The following is a 13936-nucleotide window of genomic DNA, read 5'->3' as shown; positions in this document are numbered from 1 at the left end:
TATAAAAACAGTGTTAGTTTGTTCCTTGTTAAGTCTAACTATCACCCAGTTTATAAGCATTTTATAGTTAATCGACTCCGTTTGTGGTAATTGTCCTCTGTAAAAGCCTAGTCCACACTATATACAAGGAAAGATTGAATCTGTTTCAGAAATAACTCTATCTAAATTCTAATACGAAAGTATTCCTATTCTATTTTTCTTTTTAATGTCAAGAATTAAAATGAGGAATTAGGTTAGTTCTAGTTCCCTTTCTGAACTGAAGCCTAAATTCATATCTTATTCATGAACCAGAACAATTGATCTAAATTGACTGGCAAGTCAATTTCATGGTGGCCAATTGCAAATCAGAAATCCTTTGTTGTACGTAAACAGAAAGGTATGACCTTAATAACCAATTCTATTGAAATAATTTTATTGCTCTCCGAAAACCAGCAAAAAATGAAGCCACGGAAAGTTGGAATTCTCTTAGGGACTGCCCTGTTTTTAATTCTAGGTCAGATTGCCGCAAGACCCACGGAAGATCAATTATCGAACTCGACAAAGTCAAAACAAGAGCTAAGGAAGACACAACAAGATGGACCAAAACGGACACAAACAAAACTTGGGTTACGCGACACCTCGAAGGGCAAACATAAGAAAACACGGGTCATTAAGCCCCTGAAGAAAGAGAAAACGTTTTCACCGTTAAAAGATGGCAACAAGGAGCGTAAAAGACAATTTATAATGCATCCACCGCACTCTTTTGCTCATCCATACATGTTTATGCGTCCGCCTCCAATGACACAGAGAACCATCGTAACAACCCGTATCCCAAGACCTCCAATGGCCATACCTTATAACCCGTTTTTCTCCAGGAGTTTCCTTGGTGGAATGCATCATTCGCATTTCCCATTTTACGATCCAATGGCGCAAATGTATGGCGGCGAGGAAGATGAGGAGGAGGAAGGTAAGTAGTTTATTTGCCGTGTTCACTGGTTTCCATCTTGTTAACGTTCGCTTCACAACCCATCAAGTAGCAAACCTGTAAGGTGCGTTGAACTATCATCCGAATTCATGCTTGGTCAAGCAAGAGGTGCAATTATTAACGGCTTTATTACCTACAGACTGATATGATAAGAAATTTAAAAGTTTTCATAGAGCCGGCTAAGCCTTACAAGTAAACATGTAACAACGGAATGCCATGACCAAATTCAGCTCGTGTGTCACTTTAAAGAACGTATTTTTGTGGCAGTTTTGTTCGCAGCAAAATATTATAGATATTTTTTACGAGACTTAGTTATCCATGAAATATGACATGGAAAGCTAAAATAAAAATAAAAAACAATACTGTACCTGTACTTGTACAATATATTCCCTGTAAATAGCAATTTGATACTTTGCGATTTGTTCAGGTCTTCGACAACGAGACTGGTTAATGAATTTGACCACTGTAAACGTTTTCTCATCCTGAGCTTCAACCATCGCATTATCTTCCCGATACTGCAAGAGCTGTTGATAATGGGTCGATCACATAAAGCACCAAACTGATCCATAATAAGAAGCAATGGTAAATAAAAGTTAAGTCAGGGTTTCAGGCTTTAACCACTGAGAAATGAGCCAGAACAACATGCATAAACAGCAGATTTGCCTTTCATTTTCCCTTTCCGGCAAACCCGCCTTGTTTGTTTGTTTGTTTTTGTTTGTTTTTTCATAAAAGGAGGAGAATGAAAAAGGCCAACAGTTTATTTAATTGTTGCCGTTTGTTTTGATTAAAGTGGAAACTATAACGCTAACTAGATGCGAGCTATTGTGTGTTTATCATAACCTGAATTACAAATATAAAGTGAGCGGGCAGTGATATTCTTAAGCGAGAGAAATGTGACCAATTCAATCCGATAGCCTGACTTCATTGCTTTACCACCCACAGAGCGCCACTGTACTCCAAACCCGTGCCAGAACGGAGCCACCTGTAACGAGGTGAAGGATGGTTATGAATGCATGTGCACTCCTGGCTTCAAAGGAACGGATTGTGAAGGTATGCAATGTACTTGGGAAGATATACTTCTAAAAACTATTCTCTGTAGAAGAAAAACCGTTTATTTTTCCTGAAGGTAATGGATATACTTTGGCCTAATAGTGTTTTGGCTGTGACTCTATACCTAATCGAACCTAATCATACCTTATTGGTGCGCTTTGGCGGCTTGGTGGAGCTTTGATTTGATTAGGGAGTTATTATACCCAAACTCGGCCAACGATCCGGTGATATCAGATCAGTGAATAATATCGCAGGAAATTGGAGCAGTATAAGGCTTCTTATTGGCTAACTTCTAATATAGGACTGGCAGTCCTTATTATTTTTTAATTTATAATATCCGCCTTGTAATTTTAAACATGGAGTATGCGCAATACTGACTGGTGTCAGCTACTTCCTTGACAAATCATGTGTTTCATTAGCTTTGCTGCGAGCGTAGGACAAAGAAAAAGTTTTAGTTCCTGACAGGATTGGAACCAATGGCCTCCCAGACATCGGTTGGGCGTTCCAACCACTGAGCTACGAGAGACTCTTGGTGAGCTATACCATTTACTAGGTTCATATGTGTTCACATGTTTTGTTTGTTTCCAAGAGGAGAACAAGTGTCACCCCAACCCTTGTCGTAATGGTGGGATCTGCACAGAAGCAAATGGCGCATACATCTGTACCTGCATGGAGGGATACAAGGGAATCAACTGCGAAGGTACGAGCAATCACAAGGACTGAAAGTTGTGTGCATGTTGCTAAGTGCTATCAGAAAAACAAACAAAGGTTTTTTTTTCTTCACTTGTATTCTGTATTCGCAATAACATGCTTCTAAACAGTACACGATTGCTTCAAGAAGGATACAAAAATTGCAAGCAATTGCATACGTCCCTCTTTAACGTTAATTTATTTGAAAATCGTGGTACAAAAGACATATTTCCCATGGCCACAAACATTAAAAAGAGGGCATTTCGAATTTCATCTTTCTCCTACTGTAAAATTGTCTCAAATCGTATTTCTCAAAATAGATCGTGTTCAATGAAATAAGACCTTAGTTTGAACAGCGCTATTGAATAGCTATTTAAAGTTTTTTCTCGTGTTCATTTGTTATGTTTTTTTTGGTTCTGGACAACAAATAGAGAAAAACAAATGTCAGCCAAACCCGTGTAGAAATGGCGGTACATGCACCGAAATGGATGATGGGTTCGAATGTTCGTGTCCAGCAGAATACAAAGGACCAACATGTCAAGGTAACTATGAGAATTTCTACAATACAGAAATATATAGAATACTTAATTTGCTAGGACGAGCCTAGCAATTTCCTTCTCCTGTGCTCTGGCAGGTAATGATGGACTGACATGTCATCTGGGGGGGGGGGAGAAGTTAGACTTTGATAGAGCCCATACGAGAGCTACAGCTATACAGAACCTATTATTGATTCAGTTCAAACAATCTATTGAAGGCCGATATTATACATAACAGTATCACAACAAATACATTTGTTACCAAAATGCATTTAAATTAATATTGGTTTTTTCTCTTAATGAAAATCAACTTTTTTATTGCAACACAAACAGCCGGGAACTACTTACAATCCTTACACTGCATATAGTACGACTACCTACACAACTGTTGTCTTATGTTTTATATCTTCAGTTCTTGTAGTTCAAAATGAATTTCAGTTCAAATTGATTAATTTAAAACTAGTTTGATTTATGTTTTTCCTTGTTTAACGACTATGTTAATAAATCAAGAACAAAGTAGAAATCAAATTAAACTTGTTCAAAGTCATTTTGACTTGAAAAGTCAAATTTAAACTGCAACATATCCTGCACGTTTCTTTAGTTTGATCTTTTAACTCATTGTAATTCATTGTACCAACGTACTTTTTAGTGGAAAACCTTTGCTTCCTGAATCCATGTCTAAATGGCGCTACATGTATGGAGGTGATGGGATCTCACAGTTGTTTGTGTATGGAAGGTTTCAGCGGTTCAGCCTGCGAAAGTGAGTTGTGTTGTTATCGTGTATTCATCATTTAATTTTCCTCTAAACAGGAATACTAGTTACATTACATATATGATAATGCAATTCTGGTATATACAAAAAGGCATTACAGCGTCAAAAGCCTCTAAAGAATGGTTTGTCTGTTTGTCTGCTCTAGTTCCAAGTATCTGAATGAACTAAGTTTAATTTGTTGTTTTGCTAAATAAACGAAAAATGTCTGTTATTATTATATAAACATCAGTGAAATACCAGGAAATCTTTCGCGCGAAAACATATACACTAAAAAACATTTATTTTCACATTGAGTCGAATTTTATCTCGCTGTGGCTCGTGCTTCTCTTTGCTTCTCGCTCTTCTCTCGGGGTTTCGGAAAGTGTTCGGAAACATTCGTACGAACTTCGGACATCATTTTGCATCTTCGGAATCTTCGGAAAATGGTCGGCAATCTCGGAAAATCGCCAAAAAATCGTAATTAGTAGGTTTATATAAAAAAGAATATTACATGGTTGCTTGGAGATTGAATTTATTTCTCGTTTCAATCGTTCCACTCTTTCGCTGCGCTCACTCGTGAGATATCGATTTGAACACTCGAAGATAAATTTCATATCTCCGCGCAATCATGTAATATCCTCTATCACTGTTAAATCTTTAAATCGCATACAGGACTTAAAATATGAAGTTTCAGGATATTTTGAGACTAATGGCTTGGTGCCATAGCAACCATTGATGAAATTACCGCTTTGTCAGTTATTTTCATAAAATCTCTGTTTAATAGATTTTCACTAAAAAAACCAAGTACATTTTTATCTTTTATTTATTAGTTTTTATTATTCATTTATTTTACTATTTGTTTGTTTGTTTATTCGTTTGTTGAAAGGACATGAATGGTTATTTCAGCAAAATATCTCTTAAAAGTCGGCCACACTTTCTGAAAAAAAAAAAACACAAAATCATATGGTCCAATGCTTATATCGATTTTCTCTCTTTTTTAGTCGAAAGCAAATGTCGAAGTAACCCTTGCAGAAATGGAGGAACATGTTATGATAATCATAACTCTTACACCTGCTCCTGTTTAGCTGGATTCTCAGGAATTAACTGTGAAAGTAAGTAAGGGGGGAAAAAAAAAAAACTCTCTGAGTGACGTGCTCTTCGAATGGAAGGTCGAACGCCACGTAAGTAGAACCCAGGCTAAAAGGGGGTTTAACCCCTTTTACAGAGACAGTGGATTTAAAACTTTAATAAGTATTTTAACCCCTGTCGAAGGAGTACTAGTAAGGTAGAAATCAGTCAATCTTAAGTTACTGAAAATCATCTTTGAAAGAGTTTCAATTGTTATCATCCAATCGAAAAATAGTCAGGGCTCTACGAAAGTTTTAACAGCAGCGCGACTACTTTACGACTACCATACGACTGACTAAGTAACGTAAGACTGCAGAAGAATTGAGGTATGATGTTTTTATCTAAGCATTTTATTCCTTTGTTTCCCTTGTAGCGATGGTGTCAGTATGTGACTCTAACCCGTGCCTTAATGGTGGTTCATGCCTTAATCAAGGACCAAACGTTTATAAATGTGTGTGTCCGCACGGCTTCCGAGGAAAGAACTGCGAAAGTAAGTCTTTCGTTTGTTTGTTTGTTTGTTTAGCTTGAATACAATTTTTTATAGTTGTTAATAAATTATCATCCGGCCAGTCCTAATTGTTCCGATCCAAGGGTCTATATCCGATGATTTCTAGTGACCCGCGGAATGTTTCCTTAGGACTGTGATTTGTATAGCTGTTATAGCTTGGACAAAAAAAACGTCTTATTAAATAGATGATAATAATAATAATAAAACCTTTATTTGAGTGTCAAAAAAAACTAAAATAGCAGTAATAAAACCACTAAATGGGGACACTTTAAAGTAAAAAAAATAAAAATCGAAAATCCTAATAAATGTAAAATCGGTTAAAATTGGTAAAATTTAATATATAAATTAAATAAAATAAAATATTAATATTACATAATAAGAAGAAAATTAAGAATAATAGAATACAATTAGCGCAGCAATTATCATTCATTAAAATATCTAAATCTACTTACGATGTTTTTCTTAAAAGATGACAGTGTTGGTACTCCTAATGTCTTTGGTATTGTTCCATATCTTAGGCCCAACGTATCTGATCGTATGATTCCATAAGTCATATTAATTCTGGCTTTTTTCACTTCTTTCGGATCCACGCTTTTTGCAATTTCTATAACGAACGATGTGGACATCTTATTTCTTTAAAGTTGATATTATCATTCTTATGAAATCAATTTTAGTCGGAGTGATGCAGAAAAAAAAAATGTTTTGCTGCCGTTAGAGCTGCAGGGAAAGGCAAACAGGCAGAACATTTATAATCCAATATTTTTGTCTCATTGTTAAACGTTGAAGACATGATTACTTTAGCAATTTGCGTTGCAACAATATCCGAGACGAAACATTGCTTAGTGAGACAGTGGTTTTAAGCTAAACAGTTGATATCATGTTGTTACTTTATTTGCAGCGGAGAAAAAATGCGAACCTAACCCGTGTCAGAACAGTGGAGTATGTAGAGAACTTGTAGAAGATGAGGACTACAAATGTGAATGTTTACACGGATACAGAGGAAAAGATTGTGAAGGTCGGCTAACTCAATGTGCCTCTGTTGAGTATGAAAATTGCAGCATTTTTATATTCTGTCAATCTTCTGTAGTGGGCGTTCCCGTCGGGGATCCTCTGGGCTGTTTCTTAATAACAAAACTACTACGTCATCTCTTTTTTCGTAATTCCTTCTTTGTACGTATAACCAGTCTATGGAACGCAATACCGATCGCAATAAGATCGGAGGTGAGGTTAGCATCCTTTAAGAATAAGTTAAAATCGTATTTTTGTGAAAGACTACGTTCAGTATTCCATCACGATGATATTCGTACGTATAAATTTTCCAAGTGCCGCCGTGTAAATACTGTTATACGTTGTTCTTTTTTCTTTTTCTTTGGAATAGTTAGTTCTTTTTGTTTTCATTGTTATTTATATTGGGGTTCTAGGGAATGGGATATAGATTTTTTTAGGGGGATTGTTTGGTGTGTCCACTTGTAGGGGACTTAGTTCTTTTGTGAATTCACCTGCCGTAGGGCGAATTTGTAAAATAAATAAACTAAAAAAAACGACTGATTATTTTAGTCCTCTTCACTTGCAGTTTTGTTTTTCTTCCTTTTTTCAGAGGAGATTAACTTATGTGAATCAAACCCATGCACGAATGGCGGTACATGTAGTACGCTGCTCAATTCATATCACTGCCTCTGTGTCGAGGGATTCCGTGGCCTTAATTGCCAAGGTCAGTTGACTTACCCACCCACCATCCGTCTGACGAAGCGATCGTTTGACAGACTTACTAATTTTCAACTTGGATTTGATGAAAGTAAATTAACCGCTGCCGGACTGGCTGACTGACTGATCAGCTGATAATTTATTTGCTAAACTGATCGATTGTTTATTATAATTTGTTCCTGAACCAGAACCAGACAGATGTCACTCACTTCCATGCCAAAATGGTGGAACATGTATCCAGGAAATCACTGGTACTTACAAATGTCAGTGTCAGGAAGGATTCAGAGGCTTCAACTGTGAAGGTCAGTATAAATTGACAATAATATTGGTTCAACATTGGTTCAGCTATGAGCTTATACATAGACCAGCAGAATGGGTTTCTCTTTTCGTTCACATATGGGGCTTATTCCGTTATGGGCTTGCGAAGGGCTGACTTTATATTTATTTCACTATTTTGTTAAAATCGATGCAAAAAAAGTATCATTAAACTTTAGATAACAGTGAATGATTTTTGTTATTTTTTTAGAGGAGCTTAAGTGTCATTCCAATCCATGTCAAAATGGCGGTACATGTTTTGAGAACAGTGGTGGTTACACCTGTACCTGTCCACCCGGCTACAAAGGCATCAACTGCGCCGGTAACAAATATTTTACATATGGAGGGGGATCTTAATCACCGCACTGAAGAACTGAAACCAGATATCACCAAACAGTTACTACAACCGCGAATAGCGTCATGTAAAGGAATAAGAATTTAGAGACAAGGCAGGCTTTAATTGAAAAGCGCAGAGAAATGCGCAGCAGCTTCATTCCTATTGGTTGAAACATGATTTAAAGACATCTTTAAAAGCAAATTAACAAAAAAAATTATTCAAATTAAACTTCTGCACAAACCTTGAATTTTAAGAAAAAATATTCCATTTTTTGAAACTAGAAACTGCATTTCTGAATTGCTGTTAACTCTTTAACCTGCCAATCAGAGCTACACTACGAGTACAGTAGAAACCCGCGAGTAAGAACCAAATTAGACCCCTTTTTATAAGAATCTATTGAGCCTAAAATTTGGGAACAGGTTCTTATTTTCAAAAAAATGATTAAAAATGTTACCTTTTAGGAAAATATGTTATACAAGGCATTACTGTACATGTATATAAAGTAATGTTCTGAAGGATTAGTGCTTCATTTTTACATAAATACTTATGTGGTATGCAAATTTCATAAAAATTAGGCCGAATATGACTGAAAGTTCTATTAGAAACAAGGTAAATTTTTCTGCAGAAAATTAGAACCTAAATAGCCTAAATCTGTGTTAACTACCGTCTATGTAAGAACTTGTTTAGGCTAACCTGGAAAAATAAAGGTTCTGACTCGCGGGTTTTTACTGTACTACTTTTTATAAGCCTCCGAATGCTTTTCATGCTCTCTACGCCATTCATAAAAGTGAAATATGTGTTGAATACTGTGCTTACATTCTTTTTATTTCTTCTCAAGAGCGTGACAACTGTCACCCTAACCCGTGTCATCATGGTGGAGTGTGTGACATAGACGGTGAGGATTACACCTGCTCCTGCTCATCCGGATGGACTGGACTCACGTGTGAAGGTACGTCATGCATTCATTTCCTTTCCAAGTCTTACTTAAAACCTGGCTAGTAGCTTGCATTTCTGCCGCAAATACCAAAGTTTACCGATCAACAACAAGACTAAAAATTAAAGGTACTCTGTGTAACTCCCCCTGAGGTAGGAAAAGGTCGTAAAACAGTCCACCTGGTTGGCTGTTGTATGCTTTAATAAGACAATAAGATTCATAGGCAAAAGCAACGACAAATATTCAAAGTTTAGCTGAACATAATTGCAATTCCATTAATCCTTCCCAGACGTAAAACAATTATAAAATTGACAAATGAAACATTTTGAAAAATTGTCTACGTTTGACACTGGATTGATTAAAAGAGGAATGTGGTTTTAGACATAGTTTGTACTTGTGCGATTTACATTCGATTTATTTTTCAGATGAAGACCATTGTCACCCGAATCCGTGTGAACACGGTGGAGTTTGTATCGCCAAAGGACCTTCGTATGAATGTCACTGCCCCATGCACTGGACTGGAATTAACTGTGAAAGTAAGGTCCCACATAAGATAAACCTGAATCAAAACTGTGTCAAATTTAAGGAGCAAAAGGTTTTCACTAATACCCGATAAATTCCACCAATGATCACTCATTCTCTCGAGCTCGTTTCACATAAAACTAAATTCTTCCAACTACTCTGCCTTAAACATCAACCTTTGCGGTAGTTTATTTAGGTGGCAAATCAGAGAATCAGAGATTACACTCCATTGAAGTTAAATTAAGGTGCCACAGAGGTGCCATCAAAATGTAACTTTGGCTGTGTTTTAACCCGAGCTCAGCAACTTAGTGTCTGTTCATTCATCCCCGAGAACATTTTGATTCGAAAACTGTTTGTCCACTGTTTTTAACGTTGCCATAGTGGTCGTGGTTTTACAAAATGTTAGTTTACCAAAAAGGAACAGTAAAAAATTCAATTTTCGTGACCAGCATAACAGTGTTTGTACATGTTAGCATCTAAATATAATTTTGGAATGATTTTGTACCAATGTGTGCTTTTCTCTGATGCCATAACAAATAGTGAAATCCAAGATGGCTGATTTAATGGTGTCGTTTGACGTCATAACCAACAGATAACCTTCTTGCGTTGTAGAGCAAGCTCAAGGCTAGTTGATGAAGGTATATTGGTTTCAAAGGGATAAAATAAAGGGGTTTATCAGTCATGACTTATAGGTTGTGATTCGTTGTTGTTTTTCACCTTCTAGCTCCTACTACACTAGCATATGCGGTGGCCAACACATGCGCAGCTACGACTTACGGTTGCTGTCCTGACGGGAAGACACCGGCAGCAGGACCTCATCAGGCAGGCTGTCCTGGTAAGGACTACATCTGCCAACCAACGAATATACAAACATATAAACTTATCATTTTCCCTCAATGTTATAAATGTATTAGATTTTTCACTATCCAATGAACGGACCTATATAGCATTAATTAGTCATCGGGTCAATTCTGGCAGATCGGAGTTTACTGGATATAAAAACACCTTAATAAGGTGGAAACCGTATAATTTTTATAGCTTTTGTTCACTCGTTTAAGTTACCGAATTTGTCAATAAATAGATTACTTGTTTGTTATTATTCATCAACGAAACGTCATTTGGTTTTTGAATTCATTGCCACTTATGCGTCTAAAAATTAAACAGTTTGTTAATGATTGTTATGTCATCAAAACGTCGGACAGCGTTTTAACATCTACTAATGTTTTTCAGTAAATCTTTAATCATACGATGTATTTTTCTCAATTTCGTTTTTCTAACTTTTGTTTTGACGTTTTCTTTCATGATACACTCGTCCAATCTTCAAAAAGAACACATTGGAGGTAAGATATCTTAAATTAGTTTTGACGATAGGCAGACAGCTAGTTTGTTTGGAATGACTGTTGTGAAACATCTATCCAATCAACGCACTCAAATGCCACTGTTAGCAACATGTAGAACTCGTTATAGAATCTTGCAGCTGAAGGAAAATAATGAAAGTAAAGGGTCAACTAAAATAATTCATAATTAGGTTCGGCTTTCCATCCGGGTAGCCGAGGAACAACAAAGGGCGAAGACAGCATGAAGAGCACTCGGATTATGATTTAAGGTGATTCCACGGTATTGCATTGCGCATCCTTTCTGCGCATAAGTTTTCGCGTCATTTAGCGCGCGCACGAGCGCGCGCGCACACAGAACACTACGAGATTCCCTTCAGGCTAAGCTCGGTAAGGAAATAAATGTTCATTTTCTCTTAAACGAGCACGGTGACCCCCATTTTTTAATTCAAGCGGTTGTCGCGATTTTAAAAAAAGTTTAAAATTCTACATTGAGATATTTTAATTTTAATGCCGTAAAAAACACGTTTTTAGGTAGTGCCGTTAACGTGCGCTCGAAGCAAAATCTTAAATTTCTTTCCTTATCTTAATTCCTGTACAATAAGAATAGTTTTTAACATAAGATCAAAGTCTATTTTGTTGAAATAGACTAATTCTTTAATGCAAAATGTTTTTTCTGGAAATAATAGCGATCCCCATTTGGATTACTAGGGTTCCTAATATATATCTCGCGGGTCGTATATTTGCTATAATGTCCATCCATTTTACACAAAAACTAGCGCGGTGACCCCCATTTTTTATTTCATTTTTTTAATGCTCATAACATAACTGTAACCTAGACCAAGTTTCAGAATTTTTTTAATACTCCTTCTATTTCAGTGGAATCACCTTAAAAAAGTACTCGTAGTGTAGTCGAATGCAATGTGTCCATGTTATTGCGCTGACATCCCAAAGCTAATAATAACGTTTTGTTCTGTCCAATAGCCCACAGAGAAACTGCTTTAAATAATTTATATTGGTGAACATACGAGAAACGATGAAGATTGAACATACAACAGTATCGTGTGCCCAATAATGAGAAGATTAATGTTTAAGTCGTCAGATAAGCGTAGTTCTAGCACTCCCAGTGGCTTCATAGCTCAGTTGTAAAACTCATCGCTGAGGTCATGGGTTTGCATCTCGTTGAATTTAATCTAAATGTCAGCTTTGGGCGGCTGACGTAAAAAACATTTCTTTTTTTATTGTGAGGTTGCTTTAAATTAAAGTAGCAAAGCAAATTTCTGAAACGAAAGCAACTGGTTGATGTTAATGGAGAGGAAAGTATGCTTAACATTTCGTAATTTGTTTCTTTTGTTCACATTTGTCTCAAGGAATTGCAAAGTAAGCCATCCTTGCACTGCTGCGCGTTGGACCAACAAGATGACGTATCATCCCGAACAGCTCTCTTTTCCATCAGTGGAAATAGCTTATGCCCTTTGTTCTTGACAAAGACGTGGAGTAAAACTCAGGAAGGATTACATTGGTTAAACATTTAATGAGGCTTTTTTAAAACAATGTTGTAAATAGAAAGAGAGTATTACTAGAATTTAAGAGTGTTAAGAAAATAACGGGAAAGTTTTAATGAATGGGCTCCAGCTATATCAACAGTGAGTTACGATTAAAAAAAAACGAACCTATATCATGTAACGATAAAATAGAATACACGGTCAAGACTTTTTATTATCATTCATATAGCCACATTTGCACGACTCGGGTTAAAATAAGTAATATCTTTATTCGTTAGCACTTAAAACGATCTCTTAATCGATTAACTTTTGTCATGAATCTCATGAACAAAGCTCTTGGATGTACTTTATAATGAGCAACTTATTGCTTTTATCAAAGTGTTTGGTTCACTTTTGCGATTTTCCAATAGACTTTCCAAAATAATTTTGTGAAGCAGTTTTATTTTGTCCAACGTTAAAACGCATAACGAGTTTTGTTCTTGAGTAACAGTTTCGAACTATTATCACTTAACATGAAGGACCACAAATGGAAACGTTAGATAAGCTTGAGAAAAAATGCACTATTTTAAGTCCTGATGAAACATGGTTTTTATCCTGAGGAGAAGCATACCAAAGCAACTCAACTATATTTAAATGAGATGTCTTAAAGCTAATAACATGCGAGCAAATTTTCCTTAGCAAAAATCCGTTAAAATTTTTGTTTAATTGCAAGTTTTATTTTCTTGTGTTAACAATGTAAAAAGTCATATCTTGTCGTGTACATGAGCAAATAAAACTTGTCATGTATGAAAACGTGCGCATGTTTAACTAGCTTAACTGGATTATGCTGTTCGCAGCATCATTATATTTGATAAATCTATGCTGCCAAATAAAAATTAGTTTTCTTAGTCAAAAAAGTCTTAACTTACGTCACTGATCTTGGAACACGGAAAACTATATTCCTTTCATTATTTAACATTTATGACTTGTGATACAATTTCGTGTTTCTAAAACGACGAAGGCTACTACTACTACTACTACTACTACTACTACTACTACTACTACTACTACTACTACCGCTACCGCTACCGCTACCTCTACTGCTACTGCTACTGCTACTACTACCAGTGGCGGATCCAGACCCTCAGCTAAGGAGGGGGCCCGCTTTTAAAAGCTTGACTATAAATGTTGAATTCTGCGGAACTTTAAAGAAAATGCGCTATTTCCGAAAAAAATAAGGTGGGACCCCAACTAGCCTTAGTACCATGGAGAGATCATCTCAAACTGATTTAAGCGAAAAGTGATTTACAGATATTCCTGAGGTTCCGGATAATATTAGCCATGGAAACAGAATTTTGAGCTCCCACCTGTAAATAAATGCAGTGTTTGTATAAAAAAGGATATCTGAATAGATTGATATCTGAAAATTTAAGAAAGATAACCCTATGGTGTGAACCCTAAAAGTCAAACTGCCAAAAATTTGCGTTAATTTCTTTATTTTGCAAGAGTCTTCACCACTTCAAATCAGGTTATTTAACGGGTTCACAACACAGAGCTATATCCAAAGAATACCTCGCAAAAAGTTCATTCCATTCGACTTAACGTTTATATCCTTTTTCTATTGCGGACAATATTATAAATTTGTGCAGCTGAAAACAACAGGCTTAAAGATAAAGGTG

General features: G+C 36.2%; 1 protein-coding gene across 1 annotated transcript; it reads left to right on the top strand.

The window, feature by feature from the left end:
- Nucleotides 1-400: 400 nt before the first annotated feature.
- On the top strand, nt 401-13282 carry LOC144665623 (uncharacterized). The gene is made up of 16 exons (XM_078526887.1): nt 401-946; nt 1907-2014; nt 2604-2714; nt 3136-3246; nt 3890-4000; nt 4993-5103; nt 5493-5609; nt 6526-6642; nt 7225-7338; nt 7520-7633; nt 7858-7968; nt 8822-8932; nt 9343-9453; nt 10164-10274; nt 10768-10779; nt 12144-13282. The coding sequence occupies exons 1-16, from the start codon at nt 439-441 to the stop codon at nt 12155-12157; spliced, it is 1992 nt and encodes a 663-aa protein (XP_078383013.1). The 5' UTR covers nt 401-438; the 3' UTR covers nt 12158-13282.
- Nucleotides 13283-13936: the final 654 nt, after the last annotated feature.

The sequence above is a fragment of the Oculina patagonica genome, chromosome 9 (assembly GCF_052425735.1).
Source record: "Oculina patagonica isolate OP01 chromosome 9, crgOcupat, whole genome shotgun sequence".
Taxonomy (NCBI): Eukaryota; Metazoa; Cnidaria; class Anthozoa; order Scleractinia; family Oculinidae; genus Oculina; species Oculina patagonica.
The sequence above is the reverse complement of the archived record's forward strand: the minus strand, read 5'-3'. Positions and strand labels throughout refer to the sequence as shown.

What these genes read in the sequence shown, in the direction of transcription:
- LOC144665623 (XM_078526887.1), top strand. Translation starts at nt 439, where the DNA reads ATGAAGCCACGGAAAGTTGGAATTCTCTTAGGGACTGCCCTGTTTTTA. An exon ending in CCGTGGCCTTAATTGCCAAG is followed by an intron (nt 7,339 to 7,519) that starts GTCAGTTGACTT and finishes TTCCTGAACCAG; the next exon opens with AACCAGACAGATGTCACTCA. An exon ending in GACTGGAATTAACTGTGAAA is followed by an intron (nt 9,454 to 10,163) that starts GTAAGGTCCCAC and finishes TTCACCTTCTAG; the next exon opens with CTCCTACTACACTAGCATAT.